This window comes from Mytilus galloprovincialis, chromosome 4 (assembly GCF_965363235.1).
Source record: "Mytilus galloprovincialis chromosome 4, xbMytGall1.hap1.1, whole genome shotgun sequence".
In the NCBI taxonomy this organism is placed as follows: domain Eukaryota; kingdom Metazoa; phylum Mollusca; class Bivalvia; order Mytilida; family Mytilidae; genus Mytilus; species Mytilus galloprovincialis.
In genome coordinates, this window is record NC_134841.1 from 14,863,998 (window position 1) to 14,890,466 (window position 26,469).

A 26,469-nucleotide genomic window follows, 5' to 3' on the forward strand; every position below is an offset into this window, starting at 1 on the left:
TTCATAAATTTTAGATTTTACGTTTTCTTAAGTAATGAATTTTTATACTTAAAAAAGGGGGATTTTATGAAACTTTGGTGAATATATTAATGTAACATCCCTTTTGATTTGTATATATATTTCTAGTTGATCATATAAATTCATTTAAAGCATAAAAGACAAGTAAAAGAGCAACGGGCGTATCATGTGCTAAAGCGCAGCCCTTTATTATATATACTAGAAGACACCCGCAAAATTGCGGGCATTCAGAGCGTAGTTTAAAGTATGTAAAGTGTTGTTGGAAGAATTTTGGTAAAATATTGAATGACTGGAGAATTTCAGCAAAAGTATCATAAGTCATAGGTTACTGGGGACAGGAAAATGTTGTTTTTTTTTATCCCTCCTCCTTTATTTCCCAAATTCCCAGTTTTTGGTTTTCTATCAATTTCAATATGAACATAATACATGTAGTATGTAATGAACATTTAAGTAAGGAGCCTGTAATTCAGTGGTTGTCGTTTGTTTATGTGTTACATATTTGTTTTTCGTTCATTTTTTGTACATAAATAAGGCCGCTAGTTTTCTGGTTTGAATTGTTTTACATTGTCAGTTCGGGGCCTTTTAAAGCTGAGTATGCGGTATGGGCTTTGCTCGTTGTTGAAGGTCGTACGGTGACCTATAGTTGTTAATTTCTGTGTCATTTTGGTCTCTTGTGGAGAGTTGTCTCAACATGGCAATCATACCACATCTTCTTTTTTTTGTAATCAATGAATTGTGTAAAAGATTTAATGACTGGAGAATTTCAGAAAAGGTATCAAAATTCACATGAATAATTTTAGCGCTTATCTGTATCTTAATAACATTCATTACTTTATAAATAGAGTGTATTTACTTTCAATTCTAAGTTTACTAATCGATCCATGGTGGTCATTGAGATAGTATACAGACCCTCTTTATTTAATAAACTCTGTGACCGCCGTGGATAGTAAACTTGAAAATGATAGCAGATAGAATTCTAAAAATACACTTTAATCTTAGTTTATGTATGTTCAAAGTATACAGAAAAACGCAAACCGGAAGTCTAATCAGACTTAAAATTTCGTCCAATGACGGGACAATATCCAGATGCCTTTTTTCTCGTTTTTCTCCCAAAATAGCTCAATCTGAATAATCATATGAATGGATGACAAATGCGACAATGCACTGTACCTATAGGACACAGACTCGTGTTGATTAATTTTAGATTATGGAAAGAAGAGAAGCGACACACAAAATGAGGTCTTCTCGTTTAATAGTATAGAATATATATTATACCGTTGGTTTTCCTATTTGCATGGTTTTACACTTGTCATTTTTAAGGACCTTTATAGCTTGCTGTTTGGTGTGAGCCAAGGCTCCGTGTTGAAAGCCGAAGTTTGACCTATAATGGCTTACTTTCGGACTGAGAGTTGACATTTTAAAAACCTATGACAATATAGAACATCATACAGGCAGATTTGATATTTAACCCTGATCAAAATCTGTCATTACAATTAAATGGCAGTCGAAAACGCAGACAAAAAAATAATGAGCACGAAATAAAAGTAATTATTTTTAAAAAAGGCAATCAGGTACTGTATAATTTCCTACATTTGGATTTCGTTTAATGCAAACATACTGACATTACTAGTAAGTTTTTAACATCTTATTTATTGGATCTGCTTTACCATCTATAGCATACGTAAAGATAGACATTGATATTAGAAACGCGGAAAGTGTGTAGTAAAGTTGGTACCGTTAGTACTATTATAATACAGAATAAACCTTAGAAAAAGTAAAATCATAAAAACCCAAACCGAGTATGTAACTGATATTAAAAGTCTGTCAACAGAATGAGACCGACTGCGTTGCAGTGCTTCAATACTGGTAGTAGTAGTAACACCTTCTTGTATGTATACAGTCAGGGCGGATCCAGCCATTTTTAAAAGAGGGTGTCTAACCCAGGATAAAGGGGGATCCGACTATATGTCCCTATTCAAATATTTAAATGCATTATTCGTCCAAACAAAATGAGGGGGGTTCAACCCTGGACCCCCCTCCCCCGCCACTGTCATCAAACGAATAAAAAAAAAAATACAATTCCAGAGTAATACTACATACTATTTCTTATGTCTAATCCACCAAAGAAACTATGTTTGATCTCTGACAGTACTGGTAAGTTGAGAGACTGTGAGAATGGTACTTAAAATAATGACCTGAAGGGAATCTTTGAAAAAATGTTTGTACACATTAATTTACTGATAACAAATATTTTCAGATTTGAAGTTGACCTGTACATTGGTGGTGAAATGGTATCATCAGGATTTGGGACTAGTCTACAAAGGGCAGAACTGGACGCTGCAAACAAAGCTGTACAACAGATATCAGAAGAATGTGGGGATTGTTATCCTAGAATGGTTAGTAAAATTTACCATCTACTTGATGGTTTGATCTTAAAATCATTGATGGCCGGATTCAAGAGAGCGTCACTATTTTTGCATACTTTCCTGCCTGGGGGATAATCAACTACTAAACCCACCGTCAATTTTGTATTTATCAGTCGTTAATTCAAATAAAGTTATAACCAGGTCTCGCTATATAACACATTTATTCATACACTATAAATAAGGGGCTAGTTGCTCAATCAACATCATTGTGTCATGGTGGATAGTTTTCTTTTTAGCAATCACATCAAATTTCCTTGTCATATTTTATTTAACATAACAAACTACTAGTATTTGCTAGGGTATAACGTAGACTTGTCATAGTCTACTACCTTTGTGTTTCCTCTATGCCTGGTATAACAGTCTAACACGAAACTAAAAGAAAACTACCGAATTTAATAATTGTACATGTCATTACTCCACGACTAAAATGCAATATCAAATATTTTTTGAAGTGTCTTAAACATGTTCAAACATATCGACGCGGAATAATATATTTTTTCTTGCACTTAAATATAAGTGCTGGCACCTCTATCTTAATTTCATTCGGCGATATCATAAAATTGCACAAAAGACATATATACGGTGACATGTGAGTGTCTATTTTACCATATTCATATAAAACATCATATCTTCATAAGTGTTATGAGCTAGACAACAATACTACTATTAAAGGTAAAATTTTAACGAGTTATAAAAACTCATTATTCTTCTTTGACATAATCCTTTTTCACATTTTTATTTTATGTAACTTTTTTTTTTGTAGAATTTCCCCAGATATGTACGCTTGCCACCTTATGATGAACTAGCGATGATCACTCGTAAAACATTTGAATCAGTAACACACAACGTCATCGTTAGTATCGATAAAGAGTCGGTAGTAGCATCGGTTATTATGGAGAATTGTCTGACTGGTCAGAAAACTGTCCTTAGTCTTGGGTCTGGTAAGACTATACATTCTAGAATAAAACAAGAAATTAAAAAAATTCTGAGGCCGCAAATGGCCCACGATTTTTATTGATCGTTTTTCTATGTAAAGTTGTATGAAGAATTGAAATGATACAGTACACACCATCATGAAAACTAATCACACATATTTTTTATCATATCTCTCCCAGTTTGAGTATTAAAAAAAGTACATTGAATTTCATCATATACAATGTACAAGGATTTACTATACAAATCCTTGCAATAGAGATATTATCAAAACGTATTCTAGGTATAAAAACTCAGAACTGATAAATAGACTTACTAGCGCAACAATTTAAGAGAGGCGAAAGATACTCAAATGCCAGCACATTCAAACTTTTAGTCGAAAATAAACCGAACACGACATGGCTAAAAAGAGTATAAGACTGTTCTTATTTCCGAAGAGTTTTTAAGTATTACATATTATTTTTTTTATATATTTCTATTTTATACTATTTTTATAGGTAATGTTTTTGTGGATGAGGAATCTTTGGGATATAACGGAGAAACTGTTATTGACTCTCATGCTGAAATTATTGCTAAAAGAGGATTTCAAAGGTATTTTCCATACAGATTTTTTAAAAGTTGCAAATAATTTTTTTCTCATTCAGGTATAAATTATTCATCATTAAAAAAGTTATCCAAATGTGTTGAATATCACATATAGGAGAATTAAACCCTCTATAACGATTTATTTGTAATGGAATTTTAGACAAAGAACATTTTTGTTAATACCTCCATTATTGATAATGCAACATAAAAAAAAATGAAAATCAATGCAATATAAAAAATCTTTCAAAGAACCTTAAACATGTAAAACATACTCCAAATTATTGTATCAACATTTGTTCTTTCACTCAAATACCGGCTTCTGCACTTTTAAATTTATTTAATTCTGTGATGTTTTATTTTCTAAAAGAAAAGATGTAGAGTGAGAGGATTTATCTTTAGATAAAATACAAATTGATCATTGTCAAATGTACAAGTCTTATAGTCAGTTGTAGTATTTTTTAGAGAAATGTACGTATATGGCTTAATTATTAACACTGGACACTTTAAATTTGCAAAACACTCATTTGCAAATCCGCCGCCGCCTCAAATAAGAGCTACAATGTCATGAATATAACCAAAATGTGCGGAATAACATGGGATTCAATAATTTCATTGGTTTTCTACTGTTACTATTATATTTATTTTTCTATTTGATTTATAAAAACATGGGATTTTCAATATCCCATGGGACAGGGCAAAATCCCATGGGATTTACCATTATCCCATGGGATTTTGGTTAAATCCCATGGGATTTTTTTTGGTCCCATGGGATAATTGTAGTCCCATGGGATATTTGTTGTCCCATGGGACAAAAAAATCCCATGGGATTATTATTATCCCATGGGATTTTTAATATCCCATGGGACAAAATAAAATCCTATGGGATTCAAATTATAAATATATAGATATAAATATACAGTAATGTGTATGTTACAATGTATTCTATTTGGTAGTAAATTGTTATAAGATGAATCTTTTTAATTGAATATCTTTTTTCTTTGGAAATGTTAATTCAACATATTGTTCTATAACTGTTCAAAACTAAACTTTTAAACAACAAAGTAGATAATGTAAATATCAATATATGTTTATTTATGAATTATAGAATACTTTCTTGAAACACTATTATTTACCATTTGAAATCAATGAAAAACTCTAATATAAGGCTGAACATACTAGTACTGTAAATTCAGAAATTATTGCGTGCATTTATTATTGGATTTTTGTCATTTAAGACTAAGGCCACACCAATTTAATTTCTTGTTCTACGGATTTTTGGACTTCAAAATTTGGGGCGAGCGAGCGATTTGAAAATTTAAATAAAAAAATATTTAATTTGCAAATTTTTGAGGCGAAGCTTGAAAAGTAGAGGCGAGCGATTATAATTTTTTTTTGTAAACATAAAATAGTAGGTTTTGACAATATTAAAGCTTGATTTATCACTTGTACTTTGACATTTCTTTAATTTCTGAAGTAATTTTTCCCTGTTCACCAAGAAATAATTAAATCTGGTCTATGTATGACATGTATGTGTGACTGACAATGAGACAACTCTCCATCCAAGTCATAATCAGTTTGGGGAGAACCCCTTAATGTTATAAATATCCCTTTTACATGTTTTATGAGGGATCAATATTAGTTATAATATATTTGTTTGTACAAAAGGGCTCATATTTTCTCAAAGAACTATATATCTATCTGGTATTAAATGGTCAAAACATGTCCAAGAATTTTGTAATATTCCTGGACTTTAACCATGTTAACACATTTACTTTAACAGTTTAATATTATTCAAAATAAGTGGACCACTCTTTTAGAAAAAGTTGTTTAAAATATGATGTAACTCTCCTCTTTTTGGGTACAAAATTCTAAGTTTTCAAAGGTTTTGTATAGAAGAACTATACAAATCCTTGGTATTTCTATTTTCTTTTCTACATCAGTAAAATGACCCCTTGTCCATGTTGTCTGAGGGAGGGTTGTTCTCAACCTGATATAAATAACAAACACAGGTCAAAGTACGGCCTTTTACACAGGGCTTTGATACAGACCAAACAGCAGGCTATAAAGTCTTAGGACCCAAAATTATTAGCGTACACAATTCGAACAGGAAAACCAACGATCTAATTTATATATCATGTACATCCAAACGGGAAAAATTATACCAATGAACAACATTACCAAACGATAACTGCTGAACGACAGGCCCCTCAATCAATCAGGACAGGTGCATAAACATGCAGAGGCTATGGATAGTTTTGTTTCGCCGGCATACAATATAATTGCAGTTGAAGGCAAATCCTTCAGAAGTTCTTTGTACTTTATTCTAACAACATGTTTTGATAGGGAATATAAGTAAGGGGGAAAGTAACCAATTTTTTGTTCTTTACTCCGGTATTTCCGCTGATATAGATTTATATCGGAGATACAAATCCTTGATCGGAGCACTCCCGCTTTGGATAAGTAGGTTTCATGCTGAAACAAATATTCTCACAGATATTTACAAAGTGTGCTGGGGTGCTTTTATGTTTAAAATCGTTATATACAGGTTAGACTGTGATTTTAAAAACAAATGTTGATATCTTTTTATAATGTTTACAAAAAAAACGGTGCGGGAAATGGACATGATTACATTTCCGGATGCGGGAAGCGGGAATATAAAAAAAATAAAAAAAATCTGTTTTGAAAAAAATAGGTGCGGGCGGGTCCGTCGAACAAGGAATCAAATTGGTGTGGCCTAATATGAGATTTTAATTTTTTACGATTTTGAGATCAGTTTAATTCATATAAAATATTTCTAAATGGGAGTTTAAATTATTGCGTTTACATCTGTGTTGCAATTTTTGCAAATATAAACCCTCACAACAATTCTTGAATTTACAGTAGCTATTTAAGTAAATCTATTTTTTTCACAATATCCCTCCACACAAAACATTAATAGTTTCTTATCATCCAGCATTGTGTGATCTTATAGTCCACTTTTTGGTCATTCAGCGCACAGAACATTGACATTATTGTGGTTTCAATATCTTTGGTATTTAAAAGAACTTCAAATCATTGACTGAGTGATGAAAATAATAGCTGATCCAACTTTTGTCTTTGAATTTATTCTGGTCTTGTTTCTATGTTTTCTCCATTTATTCTAGATGATGAATTTCAATCCTTCTGAAAAAGAACCAATAAAATCTGAAGTATTATATAAAAATTTTTGCATACATGTAGCAATAATATGATTTTTAATAAAAATAGCTATGCGGTATGGATTTTACTGATTGTTAAAGGTTGTCCAATGTCATCAGTTTCTAACCTCTTACATCCTTTGGTCTCTGATGGAGAGTTGTCAAATTAGCAATATACCACATCTTCCTATTCTAATACTACCGGTATATAATAATCAATTAATTTATTCTTCTTTATAACGTTTGGGTATTTTCCCAAGTTATTTATATCATATATAAAGATCAATGTTAAAACTTTAGGCAATTATAATAACATATTCCATTATTCACTAGAATTTCAATATATTATACAAAATGCAGACAACAGAAACAATATATCTTTAAGCTTTTGAAGTTCTGACAGAGTTCAATTTGTATTTTATTTCAATGTAAAAATACCTTGAAATCTTCGGACATATTGGAAATTATCATGATTATAACATTGATACAAAAAAATATATTGTTTCATACTTATTTTTTGTGTTGTTGGCTTGCTGTCTCATTTTACAGTTATACATACATCAATAATCTTCTTCTTTATTAAAAGTAAATATGGGATATTTTTATTTTTATAATCTGAAAACATTATATTTCTATCGAATAACTTATTACCAAGTTCACAAACACCAACGTGTTTGTCAGATACTTATTTTAAGACATGTATAAATGTTTCAGACCATATAAGTATTTGGACCGTACGTTTATGGTCCGAAACATATAAGTATACTCTTACAGTCCGACCATATGCATACAATCAGACCATTTGAGTATACCCGGTACTTGTACTGTCCAATACCAGAGCTCAACCAAACATGTATTTTTATTTTCTACTGCAATTAAACTTTTTGTATTAATCTATTAAAGATTTCAGTTATGTTGATCTGTAATGTATATTTGTTTCTAATAAACTTGACCAACTTCTTAAAATTGGGCAGACTGTACGCGTAGTCTAAATACTCATATGTTCTGGAACATAAACGTGATTAACAAGCATTCGACAGGATGTCATGCTAAAATCCCTTAATATTAGTACTAAATTTTGAGTATATATATGTAAATCCACAGGCTACTTACTGAAATTAAAGAGGATACAATTTAGAGGAAGGACTGGACAGATGAATGCACCAACACTATTAAAACAGAGCATAAAACTTACCAAAAACAAGATGTTTTACATTTATCCTTCAGAAGCAGGAAAATTGAAAGTTTTTTTTTCTTTCTCTGCTGTCCATGGTATAAACTTTAAATTCATTCATGCAAAATATGAAAATCTGCAAAAGTAGGACCTTGAACCTCAGCTTATCCACATTTTGACTTTTGAGCTGCATATTTTTTTTTCTTTTCATCTTGCTGACAATCTACATGATCTAAACATAAAAAAAAATGATAAAAACATAATTCTAGATTAACTTTGTGTTTTTATTTTTGTTGATACAAACAATTTTTCCCAGCTTAAAAGGAAAACATCATCACAAAAAAGGAGGTCATACTAACCTCCTAAATATTTAAACAAACCAAAATAATTACTTGATTAAGATCTTGTCATAAATTAATAGCATTGATACTCTTATTTTTGAAGACCATATATATATATATATATATATATATATGTCTTTTGCATAATTATATTCCTTTGTACAACAGTATGCATATTAAGATTGATTACGAGGACTTAAATGTTAAATTAGCATGATTAATTTTACAGTTTCTCAGCTCCATGTGTACAATATGAGAGTATCTTGCAATACTGTATATTCTGATATTCAGAACATATTGTGAGGTTTTTATTAATGCAAATGAGAGCTGTATATCATTCTCATTTCTGAGACATAGTTATGAGCTGAAGACCAGTGCCAAAATTTCCTCACTGCATTGAAGACCCATAGGTGACCTTCGGTCGTTGTCTGCTCTTTGGTTGTCACTTGTGTTGTTGTCTCTTTGACAAATTCCCAGTTTCTACTTCCCATTTTATAACATGTATGCAGATTTTTCGTAAATTACAATAATCAATCACGCAATTTTGTCCATTATTTATTTGTTATTGAAAATAAGCAAAAATAAATGCACACAAAATTTAACATTGTTAACAAAAATGGTTAATAAAGGCTTTTTTTAAAATTCAAAACAGTTGCCTACACCATTAATTTCCTTGTTTGATTTATTTCATATTTTTAAAGCCTTAATAGCTAGCTAGATGGTATGCCTGGATGGATCCAGCCATTTTATAAAGGGGGTTCCCTGTTCCCAACCCAAGATTTAGGAGGGGTGGTTCCAACTATATGTTCCCATTCAAATGCATTGAGTGTCCAAAAAAAAGGAGGGGTTCCAAGTTGAACTACCAACCCCTAGAATCCTCCCCCTGTGATCCGGAATTTTTTTCACTTAACCACTGGGGATCTTAACCATTTAAAAGTTTTTCAAACATGTGAGGGTGGGGGTGATCCCCATGGACTCTCCTATATTTCATTTGATGTGTTTTATTGTTCCATACAAGAATATATATGGTTTAGGGGTGGGGATCTTGACCGTTTACAAGATAATAGCACATTCTCAAATTGAACGGGACGGGGTGACCCCCAGGGACTTCCTTTTAATTTTAATTGATTTGTTTTATAGTCCCATTCAAGAATATATATTGTTTAGGGGTGGGGATCTAAACCGTTTACAAGATAATAGCACATTCTCAAATTGAATGGGGTGAGGTGACCCCCCAGGGACTTCCCTTTAATTTTAATTGATTCATTTTATTGTCCCATTCAAGAATATATATGGTTTAGGGGTGGGGATCTCAACCGTTTACAAGATAATAGCATATTCTCAAATTGAAGGGGGTGGACTCACCCTCCCTTCTTTCTTCCCCCCAAAATACCTGATCACCCCCCCCCCCACCACCACCCTTTCCTCATTTCAATCACCCTGATATTGTGATCTGATAGTTTTATCACTTACAATAGGAATTGGTTTAATTCCCCAATTAATTCTAGTCGGTCAAATATATGAATAAATTGATTTAAATTTCATTTTTGATAAAAAAGGACAACAGTTTTCTATGGTTAATAGAACTTGATAGTTACTAATTTGGGAAGCTTTCAAATTCATAGCATGCCGGTGTCTGTGTTCAAAGTGCTGGGTTTTTTATCACCCTCGTTGTTTGCGGACTAACGATTTAGGCCTGTGGTGGATAATAGTGTGCGTGCATTAATTTTCTATACCTTCTTAATTAATATTTTCAAATACTGACGGCAAGTGTTGTAATGTATCAGTGTCTTTTTGAGACCAACGTGCTATTTACATGTGCGATCGAAAATGCAGGGGAAGGAAACTTGTCAATTGTGTTTATTTTTAATCCAAAATAAAATAAGCCGCCGTAAAATTAATCTTGGGTTAATTCCTCAAATTGATGCAAGAGGCTTCTTTTTTTTAAGCTATATTTTTAATGACTTACACTTTTTACCATTATTCTCTTTCTTTCACTATTCTTTATTCCTTTTTTTCTTTGCCCGTTATTCTCTATACCCTCTTATGATCTCTTATGTGGACTTTCGGTGGTTTATTTTTTTAATTAGTTCTGTGATAAGTCAATATTTCATGCAGGTTCATGAAATAATGGTTTTATGCATATCAGCCAAGATTGTGCGTGGAATTTTAATAAACAATTCAACACCACATGTTATGTGAATTTGATTAAAATCGATGAACATGAATTTGACAGCTAGTGACCCTTTTACAGGTAAAATTCAATTAACAAATTCTGACCTACTGGCAATCAACACCAAATTACCTACTTGCTGTATATTGATAAATGTGATTGTAGGTCAATACCTCAACATCGTGAATACGCCATGTGAGGTGTTGGTTATGTGTGCTACGGGGTCACTGGTGGCGCCTTCAAAACAGAAAAAAAAATCCCAGTAAAAAAGTGTGGAATTTTGTTGTTGAAAATTTAAGTTGTAAATTCCTGAAAAATGTACTTAATTCCGTTCAACTGTAAGTTCGATACGAAAATAGGATAAAAAGCATCCGAAAAATTTGTGATCAGTAATTGAAGAGCAATGGGTAAAAAAAAAAACTGAAGAAGAAAAGTAAAAAGTAAAAGAAAGTCGTTGAATTAATTATTTTACAATTGTTTAAATATATGAGAGAATGTTTTAGGCAAATTGTCTTTATTTACAAATAAATGTATTTAAGTTCAGGAAATGATTTATTCTTCTGGCGGCTTCAAATATTTTTTTATCAATAACTTATACACAAGGAGACATTTTTTACCTTTGACAGCATGAACCGCAGTTAATTAGCAAACACAAATTAAGACACAAAATTCGTTTACAAATAAATTTTATAGAAGGAAAAAAAGGGGGGTAATACGCTCACATACTTCTAAAAAGATTTGCATATGAAAGCTGTCTAAAGATAATTTTAAATTATTTCAGGAGTTTTGAAAAAAGAATATATATATAGAGTTTAATTTTCGACGTCTATACTGTTACAAAAAAAGGTGATTCTTTTTAAAGATTTGGTACTTCAGTTTCGACTCAAAATTTCTTTTTAAATTGTTAGATGGCAAACTATTTAGGATAAGATTGTATCTGTTCTTTAAGTATTTATGGTGATATTGGCGACGAGTTTCATTATATTATAGCAAGGGCTTGTACAAGTTTTTTTATTAAAGAATTTCAGCAATATAAATAGACGAAAGTAGGCAAACAATTATTAAGATCTCCAAGCGGGCCAAATTGTACATCGAAAAAGATCTATATTTCTAAACGTTTTTAAATGATATAACTTGAATAGAAAATTTCCCAACTATGTGAAGATTCTTTATATTTCTAAACGTCTTCGAATATTACATACCAAAGAAAAATTTATTTAGCATATTCATATAATTTATATTTTTTTCCAAGTAAACTTTTTTTTGCAAAGTTTACTTCTATGTGTTTATAACCATCAACAGAGACACATTATTAAAGATCAATTGACAAAATTCAAATGATGATTGGTATTGAAAATGATCATCGGTCATCCGTGACGTATTCTAAAATCCTAAATAACGGCGCATGTCGATAGATAGATAGTTTATTAATTATCGTCTCGCCATTTAAATTTCACCAAGGGGTTGAAGCAATGAAGGACTTTATAAAATCAAGGATGTGTATAGTTACTATACAAATCCTTGATAAAACCAGAGACATATAATACAATTATATTATATGTCTTTGATAAAACTATGTACATGTACTTATTAATATTTCTATAACAAATTATAAAAACGTTTAGTGTAAAAATCATCGATTTATAAATGTCTCTTATTGCCTAAAATATATTTGCAGGTTTTGGCATTTTTGTAAATAACATTAATGTTTTGGCATCCCAATGCAAAACACAGGTGACAGCCGATTCAAACTTAAATAACTTCTTTAAAGTTGGTTTTATTTTATCAGAGACATATAATACATGTATTATATGTCTCAATACATGTATTTATGTCTCAAATTTTATCAAAACAAAAATTACAAGATTATGAAATAAGTTATGAATCGAATGAATACCCTCAACACTAAAATACATGTCCTAAGAGACTTTTTATGTCTTGCGTGCACCGAGGAGATCCTTAACGGTTTTTAGACGTACCATTATTATTTATGCATATATTTGAAGCATTTTGTACTTTATAGGTATTTATATGTGTGTATCAGACAAAATGACTTCCCAATTAGCAATAATAATAATCTTTATTCTCATAAACCATAAGGTACAACGGTACAGAGATATACATACATATAGCAATGAAAACAAACTTATTTATAGAGGCGGATTTAGGTTTTTTTCCAGCCCCACCCCCACACACTAATCTTGGAAAATGGGAGATTATATAGGGAATCACTGAAGCATGACTGGCAGGGACTCCCTCTTAGGCAGTCAATGGGTCCCCACTTATGAAAATTTCTGGATCTACCACTGCTTAGTTCTAGTTATCTAAGGTCCTAGTGTGAAATATAACCAATAGGAATTAGTCTTTTTAAACAGTTTTACATAGGCCTACATGTATACGTTTTGTCAAGGGTTGGTTCATTACCGACCGTGCAAGGGCTGTATAGCCAGTCAAGGTCGTTAAAAACTTCCATTTGTTGGTTCATGCAATATTGAAATTATGATTACTCAATGCGCAGTTACTAGTTACTGAAGTTGATATTAGCTACTTTTCTTCTTTATTTCATATAATTGATTTTTTGATTTTTTTTCTTCGAAAAATTTGTGGTGTTGAAATAGGGAATAGACATAGATACCTAAGCACATTTAACAAAAGAAATTTTGTGTAATGTCATCAATTTGTATTACACGTAGACAGGATGTTCTCTAGAAACTTTACGTTATACACACCGGAGAGTACACGCACTGTCGTAATGGAAAATTGCTGTATGTTATAATTACCTGTAATCAGCTTTGCAACAAATCAGTTGACTGACCATGTCATTACAGTTCAAACAGATTTCCCTCAAATCAAAATGGAAGATATATATATATATATTCGTTTTTATATCTTTAAAATTTAAAACTTTAAAAAGTACACTTTGACAAAATTATGAAATATAACGAATTGAACAATTTAAAATAGTATTTTAACAAAGTTCAAGATATATAATTTTACAACGATCCTAAAAATATCCAAACAAACGATAAATCTAACGATATGAACCTACGCAGTTTTATATTATAAGACTGACACACACCAGTTTGCTAACTCAGTGTGCTGGGCTAGGGTGCTGGGTGAGGTGTTGGAACCTGATATACATGAATCATTAAGTTACAGTTCTGTTAAGATTTGACTGCCTTTTTACAGGGATTTTCTATTCTTACAGTTAGTGTATACTGTTCCTGGCTTAAAATGATTCTCTGCTCAGCAACTGGTGCGTAATTAGCATTTTTTTCACGTGATTTTATTCAAATATCTTGTAGCAGTAAAAAACACAATTTTTCAAATAGCTTTATTCAGCTTTGAATAATTATAGCGAAAAACAGCGAACATGGGAAAATGAAATGTTTTTAGTAGCCTCATTATTAAATCTCCCGGTGAGTGTCAAATAAAGAGGTTCTCCGACTCCGTAATACTTGGAAAATCTTATCTGATTCAGGATCAATTCATCGGTTACACTCCCCTATCACCTGAGTGATTCTTTGTTTTTAGCTGACATTCTGAAAAAAGGTGTGTAAGTGTTGACTCGCAATTTGCATGATTAATAACAGATATCGACTCGTTACCCGGACAACTGCAAAAAACAATTATTCAGTTTACTGATTTAGATGGAAGGTAAACGGACAGAAAGTCGCAGGACAAAAAGTCACAGGACATGAAGTCACAAATTTGATAGGACAAAAAGTCACAAACAAATTGTTGACAATTGGTTTGAATATATATGAAAAAGATCTTGAAATATTTTCTTTTTATTACATATATTCATTTTCAATTTAAGGAAATTGCTCATAGAGCTTGATAAACACGATAAATGAAAATGTATTAGATTTTAATCTTGCAAAGGATATATTTATGGGGCCATATTTATTGGCAAATTGAAGCCATTTAAGTACCAAGCAAATTTGAAATTTTATTTTCATAACAATTATTTGATTATTATTGATATTTATTGAATAAATTTTAATTACTAAGTTGCTTCTTAAATAAAACTTCAAGAAAAATACAAAAAAAAGTGTTTTCTTGTTCAAAGAAAAATAATCTCTAAACTGAATTGTGACTTTTTGTCTGTGACTTGTTGACCGTGACTTTTTGTCCTGTGACTTTCTGTCCTACATTCAGATTGAATAGGGGTTTGGTTGACCCTGTCTCCCTCTATCTGAGACTACTATCTCAGTGATGAACTTAATGTTTTATGTATTGTGCTTGTCATATATATATATGTTGGATAAAAGCTCTAGAGCTTATGTTGTATTGTATGTATAACCAACTTTAAATAAATCTTTTTTGTTAGCCCATAACAACTAACAAGTAAGATTTAGGTTTCTTCTTTTTGTAATACAAACAATTATTACACCTTGAAAGGATTTTTTTTTACTATGACGGCGTCCAAGAAAAAAGTTGAAATAGCTAGACACTAACTTTATATTGGACCCTAGTAGCTTTATATGTGCTTGTGGTTGCAAATGTAAATGCATGGATGCCTGCTACACTGTAGAATACATAACAAGGAAGCTTTGCTTTGCTCTTCATGGAGTACGAACTCGTCTTCATAATTAAAAACCTTCCGCCAAGCAAACGTAAGGGTCTTTGACAGTAACCAACACTTATCTCACGAGGCGTACCTAGTATGTCTTTTTAGGTATATATATATATAAACATTTATTCGTCATTGTGCAAAGTGCTCCTTTGAAGGAGGGATTTTCTAAACCAGAACAGAACAGAATAGCCATGCAAGACTTTATTATCATTTGGACTAATATTATGGCACATTTTGTCTTACCACAGGGATTTGTGTCAATTTATCTGGTTTTCTATCCTCTGACCTCATTTTCATGGTTCAGTGGTTATTGTTAAGTTTTTGTGTTTTGGTCGGGTTTTCTAATATTGTATGCAACATGTCAAGTATATTTGTTGTATGAAAATTTTTATTGTATGCAACATGTCAAGTATATTTGTTGTATGAAAATTTTTAGGGATGTACATGTTAGACTGGCATGTTTTATTCAATCTTGACCTCATTTTTATGGTTCATTGCTTAATGTTACCTTTTTGTTTTTTTTGGCCAGTTTCTCTATTTTATTATTTTCAAATTAGCAAAAGGTCAACTAGGTGCATATGTCTGACTGAGAAGTTTCATCTTACTTTATTTTCATAGTACATATAGGACAATAAAAAAAAAGAAGATGGGGTATGATTGGACAACTCCCCATGAGAGACCAAATGAAACAGAAAATAACAACTCAAGGTCATCCTACAGCCTTAACAATGAACAAATATAAAAAAGAAGATGTGGTATGATTGCCAATGAGACAACTGTCCACAAGAGACCAAAATGACTCAGACATTAACAACTAAATGTCGCCGTACGGCCTTCAACAATGAGCAAAGCCCATACCGCATAGTCAGCTATAAAAGGCCCCGATAAGACAATGTAACACAACTCAAACGAGAAAACTAACGGCCTTATTTATATAAATAAATGAACGAAAAACAAATATGTAACACATAAACAAACAACAACCACTGAATTACAGGCTCCTGACTTGGGACAGGCACATACATAAATAATGTGGCGGGGTTAAACATGTTAGCGGGATCCCAACCCTCCCCCTAACCTGCGACAGTGGTATAACAGTGCAACATAAGAATAAACTATAAAAATCAGTTGAAAAAGGCTTAACTCATCAGATGGACAAAAATACAAGTGGACGTGGCCGGGTACTTGTACATCCCTACACAAAAAGACACAATGAACAGATCTGAGATTACTCCCAGTTATACTGCATAGTCAGCTATAAAAGGTCCAGAAATGACAACGAAAACAATTCAAACCAGAAAACTAACAACCTAATTTATGTACAAAAAATGGAAAAACAGTTAAATGTTACACATAAACAAAGGACAATCACTTCATTATAGGCTCCTGACTTGGAACAGGCACATATATTATGAATGTGACAGGGTATAAGGAACTATGAAAATGTTTAGCTTTTGTGGTTTGGTTTATTTTCCAGATACTGTAAGCAATAAGGTCACTTTATTTAGTGAACGGAATGATTGTAAGATGCACATGTCTGTCTGTCATATTTTATATGACCGTGACCTCATTTTCATTGGACAATGAAACACTGCATTGTTTATCATAATTATGCTTAAAGTTACAGGTAGATTATATTTGTAGGATATGTAACAATTGTAAGGTGTGCATGTCTCTATGGCAGATTCATAAAACCATGACCGCATTTTATGGTTCTTTGGTCAATGCTAAGTTTTCTTGGTTTTGTCAGATATTATAAGCATAGGTCTACTTGTTGTACGAAATGAATGCAAGGTGTCATATAAAAAAAGAAGATATATCTGTTTGCCAAGGTTAATTTTACTAAGACCTCATTTTCATAAAACAATGATAATATTAAACAGCAAGAATGAGAATCAAGTCAAAGTTATTTACAAATGAGGCAAAATTTTCAGTTGCCTACTTTTTATGTATTAGTAGTTATTTTTGTCATTAAATGATATTGTTTACCCTTTTATGTGTAGGGCAAGAATATTAAAGATATAAAAAGGAAACTATAAACAGAAGAAATTATCAACAAAAATAGATTTACAAAGGTCAACAAAGCCTAAATGGTAAGTCCACTGTTGAAAAAAGTTTAAGCCCTTGAGTAATGATTAAATATTTATTAAAATAAGATGTGGTACGATAAATGAGAAAACTATCCATCAGAGTTCAATTAAGTGGATGTAAGCATTGTAATTACTTATTAGAGGCCAATGATGACCTGTTAGTAATGAAAAAACTCATACCCTATACATGATATAGTAATCTATAAAAGACAACGCTAACAAAATTTGAAACAAAGCATCAATTCAAACTTCAAATATACCAGACTAATTTATAAAAAAAACAAAATATTATGAAAAACAAAAATGACGGATATGAACCAACATCAACCACTGAACTATGTACAAGCTCCTGATATTGGACAGGCATAATATGGCTGGGTTGATATAAAAATAAGAAGCAGTCTGATTTCAAATAAGACTTTTCTCCAATAGAGATAAAATGACATTTAACAATGTTTAACATGTTTAAGGAGGCTCGAGGGTATAAAAATTTCAGAAAAATATTAAATATTTTTTTTTCATAACTAATTTTATTTATAACTTTATTAGTTTTTACCTTTTCATATGGTACAGAAATCATTCTAAAAAATCAATTCGTTATGGCCCCAGACAACTTTTAAAATGTATATATCATTGAAAAAGCTCCAAATTATCTCCCTTTGGTGCAGAAATGCCATTTTTTGGCATGAAAATTGTAATATCTTTTTTAGCTCATCAGTGACCTATATTTTTTATTATCATTTTCAACTAACTTTACTTAAACTAAACTATTGTAAAATTTAAGCGATTTCTGTAATTAAGTTCTTTTTTCATTTCAAAATTACCTCTATTTCTCCTATTAGTTAAACAGAAAAAAAAGTATCTTTACAAAAATGTATATATATGCTTCTTTCAAAGGCGGATTGTGAGTGTGATTGAATGGTGTCCCCATTTTTAGCTCACCTGGCCCAAAGGGCCAAGTGAGCTTTTCTCATCACTTTGCGTCCAGCGTCCGTCGTCGTCCGTCTTTGTCGTCCGTCCTCGTTAACTTTTACAAAAATCTTCTCCTCTGAAACTACTGGGCCAAATTGAACCAAACTTGACCACAATCATCATTGGGGTATCTAGTTTAAAAAATGTGTGGTGTGACCCGGTCAACCAACCAAGATGGCCGCCTCTGCTAAAAATAGAACATAGGGGTAAAATGCAGTTTTTGGCTTATAACTCAAAAACCAAAGCATTTAGAACAAATCTGACATGGGGTAAAAATGTTTATCAGGTCAAGATCTATCTGCCCTGAAATTTTCAGATGAATCGGTCAATCGGTTGTTGGGTTGCTGCCCCTGAATTGGTAATTTTGAGGAAATTTTGCTGTTTTTGGTTATTATCTTGAATATTATTATAGATTGAGATAAACTGTAAACAGCAATAATGTTCAGCAAAGTAAGATCTATAAATAAGTCAACATGACAAAAATGGTCAATTGACCTGTTTAGGAGTTATTGCCCTTTATACTCAATTTTTAACCATTTTTCGTAAATTAAAGTTATCTTTTACAAACATTTTCTCCTCTGAAACTACTCGGCCAAATTAATCCAAACTTAGCCACAATCATCTTTGGGGTATCTTGTTTAAAAAACGTGTGGCGTGACCTGGTCAACCAACCAAGATGGCCGCCATGGCTAAAAATAGAACATAGGGGTAAAATGCAGTTTTTGGCTTATAACTCAAAAACCAAAGCATTTAGAGCAAATCTGACATGGGGTAGAATTGTTAAACAGGTGAAGATCTATCTGCCCTGAAATTTTCAGATGAATCGGATAACCCGTAGTTGGGTTGCTGCCCCTGAATTAGTAATTTTAAGGAAATTTTACAGTTTTTGGTTATTATCTTGAATATTATTATAGATAGAGATAAACAGTAAACAGCAATAATGTTCAGCAAAGTAAGATTTACAAATAAGTCAACATGACCTAAATGGTCAATTGACCCCTTAAGGAGTTATTGCCCTTTATAGTCAATTTTTAACAATTTTCATTAATTTGGTAAATTTATGTAAATTTTTACCAAATATAATTCTCTGTTACTAATGGGCAAAGTTCATTATAGATATAATTGTAAGAAGCAAAATTGTTCAGTAAAGTAAGAACTTCAAACACATCACCATCACCAAAATACAATTTTGTCATGAATCCATTTGTGTCCTTTGTTTAATATGCACATAGACCAAGGTGAGCGACACAGGCTCTTTAGAGCCTCTAGTTTTAATTTAATTTTTCTATTTTTCTATAAAGTATAAGATAAAGTTCATTTATAGAAAAATATAGCGTAACCCTATATTACATGTTTTAAGAAAAAAAATTGATTGAAACCTGTGAGCCCCCTTAATTTAACAAAAATAGTTCACTGTACAGCCTTTGACAATGAGCAAACGCTATACCGGACAGTGGTTTTAATAACAGCACAACATTTGAACAAATTGTAAAAATTTGTTGCAATGGGCTTAACTCAAAAGACTGCAACAAGGAACCAAACAATAACCAGTAATATGTAAATCATAGACACAAAGCACTGAAATAAGAGTACTAACAATAGATATTTAAATGAAAGTTTATTAAAATGTTCATAAACATGATAAAATATTCATTTTATTGCTGTATTTCTCTTCACTGATAATTTTTGAGTTTTGTGTATTTGTAGGTCAGACATCTCGGTTTTCATGGTCATCATTCAACAGATCAATACTGAACAGAAAACTTGGAAGATGATATTTTTCTCAACAGTGCGACTTTTTTTATTAATTTGAAATGGAATGTTTTTTTCTACATTTAATAGAAAAAGGAAATTTCAACATAATGACTATAAACAAAAAGGAGTCATATCATCACGATCATAGATGCTCAAGAACTTGATCATGTAAATGCAACAATGTAATTATCAATTGAAAGAAGGAACGAATGAAAAAAATATTAGTATGTTGTTGTCCAAATAAACCTGCTTTGTCTTCTCATTTGAATCGCTCCATCCAATAAAGATGTACCGAGGAGGATCTTTGAAGAACAGATTGAAAAATGTTTTGTCTAAGAATTGCAGGAATATTCTAGTGGATGAAATAATTTATTGACTTGACTCTTATATAGTGGACTGAATAATTGTACATAGCAAGCAGCGAAAAAGAAAACTAAAACTTTAACACAAAAAGTGTTTAAATTATAAATTTGCAAATATAAGCATAATATTATGTACACCACAAAGGTATATAATTCAATTTGTTTGCATATTCAATCATGTATTGCAATGAAACTATAACAAAGAAAACCTTACTTCATGAAAAGAGTAAACTATTCAGTCAGAATATGAAATATTTTTTTCAGTTCTATTTTTCATTATAAAATAAACAAGCCAAAGATTTCAAAACAATATTTTTTCATTTATTTAAACATGTCATCATTTTGTTTAAGTGAAAGAACTTTACTCTTTGACCTTAAATTTTATTATACATTCCAAAATCAGAATTATAATCTTTATTGTCATATTAACAAATAAAAAACATGTTTGTGACAAAATGATTTTTTTTTTAATAAAATATAAAAAAAACTTGTATACATTTAAAACTTTTTACTACCAAACAGCATTCATTGCAACATACACATACTGTATATTTATATCTATATATTTATAATTTGAATCCCATAGGATTTTATTTTGTCCCATGGGATTTTAAAAATCCCATGGGATAATAATAATCCCATGGGATTTTTTTTGTCCCATGGGACAACAAATATCCCATGGGACTACAATTATCCCATGGGACCAAAAAAAATCCCATGGGATTTAACCAAAATCCCATGGGATAATGGTAAATCCCATGGGATTTTGCCCTGTCCCATGGGATATTGAAAATCCCATGTTTTTATAAATCAAATAGCAAAATAAATATAATAGTAACAGTAGAAAACTAATGAAATTATTGAATCCCATGTATTTCCGCACATTTTGGTTATATACATGACACTGTAGCTCTTATTTGAGGCGGCGGCGGATTTGCAAATGAGTGTTTTGCAAATTTAAAGTGTCCAGTGTTTATTTTATTATATAGGGTATTATATCAAGAAGTATGCCGTTTAAAAAAAGAAGGAACAGATACACTTGGAATGCTGAAAGTTCTTCCCAATGATAGGATAGCTTTACAAAATGGTATAAAACTCCATCTATATATATCAAAGGCTCCATGTGGAGACGGCAGTGTCTTTACATTAAGGTACGATCTATTATTAAACGATATGATGTGTTATTTTGTTACCATAACCAATACAGAAAGAAGAACATTAAAACGTTCGTCACTTTAATTTTGATCATTTTGTAAAAAGAAATTACTATGAAATAACATGATACTTTTACTGCTAAAGATATATGCACATTATGTTTAAACATATTTATTTATAGTGGATTGGGAACAAGTTTGGTTTGGCATGCCACAAAACCAGGTTCAACCCACCATTTTTTCCTTTAAAAATGCCCTGTACCAAGTCAGGAATATGGTCATTGTTATATTATAGTTCGTTTCTGTGTGTATTACATTATAACGTTGTGTCGTTTGTTTTCTCTTATTTTTGAGTGTAAATTCACATTGCGATAAGACGTGTCACGGTACTTGTCTATCCCAAATTCATGTATTTGGTTTTGATGTTATATATATATGTTATATTTGGTATTCTCGTGGGATTTTGTCTATATGTGTTACATTTTAGTGTTATGTCGTTGTTCTCCTCTTATATTTAATGCGTGTCCCTCGGTTTTAGTTTGTTATCCCGATTTTGTTTTTTGTCCATGGATTTATGAGTTTTGAACAGCGGTATACTACTGTTGCCTTTATTTGCAACTTATTCATACATGCATCTAGTATTAATGTATAAGAATCATTTCTAATTTATTTTACAAATCAGTCAGCCTGGTTCCCGTACTGATACTGGAAATATTCATCGTCCAACTCAATCAGACAAGAAACAAGGACTGTTGCGAGCTAAAATCGCCAGAGGTACTTCATTCACATTTAAAACACAGAATAAGCGTATTAATCAAACCTAGTTTGAAATTGACTGAAACATTTGCAACTGGACAACACTCACAACACTCACTCAATAACTCATATTTGAAATAAAGTTGGTACAAAACTGAAATATGGCAATTTCGTATCTATATTTTATAATAATATATAAGTCTGCTGTTTAGGGTGATTAACATATAATAAGAAATTTGACACGGCATACCAACTATCGATTACATCGGTCAGTACAAATCTTTCTTCTATAAAAATTCAAACCACTTGTTCCAAGTAATTAAAAAGACTAAAATTTACTACAGGTGAAGGTGCCATACCTGTAAGTGAGTTACCAGATGATAGACTACATAAGATGTCATGTAGCGACAAGATCTGTAAATGGAATGTACTAGGACTCCAAGGTGCTCTCTTATCCAGTGTAATGGACAGTCCACTTTTTCTTTCCTCTGTAGTTGTCGGTAAGTTAACAGAAGTTTTCTGTATAAAATCGGTGGACCTTATTTGTCACATCGAATATCTTTTTTTGTAAGCCAAACATCGTATGCCGATTCATGGAAGTTATTATTTTACTCTTCTGCGCTCGTATTCGTAAGTGAAAAATAAATAGTTATACATGTAAATGCATATTCAATTACAGAATTAGAAAATATTCCAGTATTGTCGTTTTGTGTTTAAGAACAGGATAAAATAAAGTTTTGTTTCTAAATTTTCTAAATTGATGAAAAGTCAAAACAAATAAGTAGAAGAAAAATGTAAGGCATATATAAGAAAGCTGACAACTCAATGACAAAAAGAGCTAAGAGATTTCCAGAGGTCAGCATACAATCTTCGACAACAGATAAAAGAGTGAATTCATCAAATCAAACAGAGACCTTAGATGTCTGATCCACCTTATATCCCTCAACTTTCCAAGGCATCTAGATAAAAATATAGAAACATATGGATTGTTTTATCTTTTAAATTAGGTGATGTCTACAATTTCAATCATTTGTCCAGAGCCTTGTGCTGTCGAGTAAAGAAACAGTCTCCGTGTATATCTAGTGAAACGAGCGCCGTAATAGTTAATCACCCAGACATTGCTGTATCTACTAAATGTGATTTACCCGAGATAGGAAAATCAAAGCCAGTTAGTGTAAACTGGAACATTATCGATGACACAACAGAAGTTACGAATGGGAGAACTGGAAAAGTTAGCCCTGATTTATATTTAACGTAAGTCTTTTACAACAATCTTAAACCAACGACATTTTGATGATTGTTCTCTAACAATTAACTCTGTTCGTAAAAAAAACTTTTGTAATGCTGATTCTCTTTTCTGTACAAATAGTTGGATCTAACAATATTTAGTTTAAGTAGTCAGATCAATGCCTTATTCATAATTTGGTCATTTTTTATATAGAAGAAGATAGGTATTCCATTTACATGTAATGAAATCCGACCTCGAGTAAATTATTTTCAAACATTTTCAAATGACTGTTTATACCACACTACCTTGTACAATACACTTATACACAAATTACACTAGTTGACTTTCCTTTTCTCAATGTCAGATAAAGATAAAGCCAATACTTTTATCGTTATAAATATTTTAGGTCACCGTCACCAGATTCATGCATTTATTCAAGACTGTGCAAGAAAGAATTATTTTGTCTGTATAAAACAATTACACAACCCCATAACGGACTTCGTTATCAACGTCTGGACAGACATATAGATTACCATACGGCAAAACTATCAGCTAAACAATATCAAAGAAGAAAAACTGATTTGTATAGTACCTTTAGAGAGAAAGGTTATGGTATGTGGGCAGGAAGAAAAGATGTTGATCAGTTTCGTGCTTAAAATGTAATCTGAACCACTTTTACTATGACTTAAATGTCGAGCTGACATGTTTTTCATTGGCTGTGTTACATTTTAATTGATTTTGATTAATGCTTTAAGTCCAGTTTTTTTGTCTCGAGGAGTACAGTACAAGAACAATATAATTTATAAGTGTAAAAGTGTTTGAAAAGTGCTGGTCTGTCAAATGTGTTCGGAATATCGTTACTTTATAAAATAGCATATTTATTTGGTTAACCAGTTCACTGCATTGCATACGTGTATCTCATTTCATTCCATTATACTTATTAAACGCTAATATCAATCATAACCAGAAAACATTTCCAAGATACGTTTAACACAAATGCTGTTTTGTTTTACAATGAGCTAGAAGTCATGATATTTATGTAATTTTTTGGGCTAAAACAACTTTTACTTTTTTCATTTTTTAAACGTTTTGTTTGCTAGTCGACAAAATGAAAACAAACTCATTTTACAAATTCGGATCCCCGTTTATACAACCTAGATGTTTCTCAAGATGAATGAACGTAAGTAACCTTTGTAATATAATTTCATATTTTCCAGTATTGATCGTCTAAATATTCAATGTTGGTGACTATTTTGGTCTAAATTATCCACATAAAAAATAAATAAAAAGTACTGCAAACACATTCGTGTGTCTTTTTTGAAATACATCTTGAAATTGAGAGTAATTTAACCACATTATAAATACTGTTTTCATGCAATTATTCTTACATTATAACGCTTATTTCTATACATACAAAGACTACTAGTAGTAATTATATCTCTTGTTATCTGTGATTGACATATTTGTCCCAACACAGTGCAAAGTATCACGTCTTTCATTGTTTATTTATTACGATGCTGCTCCAAAGTACGGTGCATGACAGTATGGTTTGTATTTAGAAAGTTTATTACTAGTAGCTTGTTTTCAGTAACTGTATTCAATCTATGATATTATATTGTTTATGTTGTTGTGATTGTAGTTGTATCTTTTGGATTTAGTATTACATAGTTACAAATGTTTCAATGCTTATCTGTTCAGTTTTGTAATATAGGATAATCTGTGCACATTTAATCACTTTAGATATTTTAATATCTCATTAATCAACCAGGTTTGGTTCTTCACATGAACACGTGGCTGTCCAAGACGAAAGTCTCGTCAGTGGATGTCTTCTGTTAATGTATCAATCTTTGGTTATGGCCGGTGTTTGGTATTGATTGCAGGTTTTTGATATGTCATCACATTGTTCTGGATGCGTATCGATAAAGAAACTGACATAATTTGTATAGGCTTTTCATTTTGTCTAATGTAAAAGAGTTGAGTTGTCTGTTAAGTGTCATTGTAACGCTATGTTGTTGTCTTTCTATTTATCACTTTATTTTCTTGCTTTAATTATTTATTTATTGAACTTTATTACAACATGTAGTTTTGTAAGTTCCATGTTTCTCAAATGAATGATACGATAAGTCTAATATTGTTTGCAATTCTTATTGTATCAGGTAGATACATCATATAATGTTTGTATTAAGATATGCCGATTTGAGATAATAAACATTGCAATATTTAAACATTTGGATTTTACTTTTCATTAGGAAGCAACCATTTAACTTTAAGGAGGGAGTATGGGTTTCCTTTTAGTCGAAACTTTTTTTTTTCAAGAATATTTTTTTCATCAAATTGGGATCAGAATATTTTCATAAATCACACCCTTTAGAGTTAAATGGTCATTCCATTTGTTAGGTCAAGGTTCTTTTCTCGAAAATGTGACAAAGGAACGTTGACATTCTTCTCTGCTGTTTAACAGACCATCTTCTAAAACAAATACCCTCCAACAATCCAAAATAATATTTTGAAAAAATAAATGTTTATACAAAAACATCTGCTTCTATCAATTCAGAAACCATTAGGAGTAAGTTTCTGACATGCAATTGTTTAGGCGTTATGTAATAGCAAATACAATCTACAAACCACACACGCTTGACCATGTTTAAAGAGGTGATTGTTTGGGGACTTTTGTTATTAGCAGTTTAGATTCGAAACTAAAAAAAACCTGATACACGACAGAAAACAGCACGTGTATGCTTACAACA

The 26,469-nt window shown here is 31.4% G+C and overlaps 1 protein-coding gene and 1 long non-coding RNA gene across 4 annotated transcripts in view; one reads left to right on the top strand and one right to left on the bottom strand.

Annotated features, from left to right (window-relative positions):
• Positions 1–25,947, top strand: part of LOC143071436 (double-stranded RNA-specific adenosine deaminase-like) — a 46,896-nt gene extending 20,949 nt beyond the window's left edge. The window contains exons 10-18 of one of the 3 annotated variants that reach the window (XR_012976903.1): positions 2,276–2,414; positions 3,208–3,385; positions 3,875–3,968; positions 21,574–21,735; positions 22,421–22,512; positions 22,839–22,994; positions 23,502–23,748; positions 24,129–25,088; positions 25,806–25,947. Coding sequence is in view for 2 of the 3 variants with exons in the window: in XM_076245702.1 (XP_076101817.1) it covers positions 2,276–2,414; positions 3,208–3,385; positions 3,875–3,968; positions 21,574–21,735; positions 22,421–22,512; positions 22,839–22,994; positions 23,502–23,748; positions 24,129–24,378 (1,318 nt within the window). In the remaining variant the exon portion in view is untranslated. Of the gene's footprint in view, positions 1–2,275; positions 2,415–3,207; positions 3,386–3,874; positions 3,969–21,573; positions 21,736–22,420; positions 22,513–22,838; positions 22,995–23,501; positions 23,749–24,128 lie in introns of those variants that run through there. The other 2 variants (XM_076245702.1, XM_076245703.1) reach the window with 2 other exon arrangements.
• LOC143071435 (uncharacterized) lies at positions 6,697–10,577 on the bottom strand. The gene is made up of 3 exons (XR_012976902.1): positions 10,390–10,577; positions 8,334–8,544; positions 6,697–7,124 (listed from the first exon to the last, which is right to left on the bottom strand). It is a non-coding gene; the product is annotated as an uncharacterized LOC143071435 (long non-coding RNA).
• Positions 25,948–26,469: the final 522 nt, after the last annotated feature.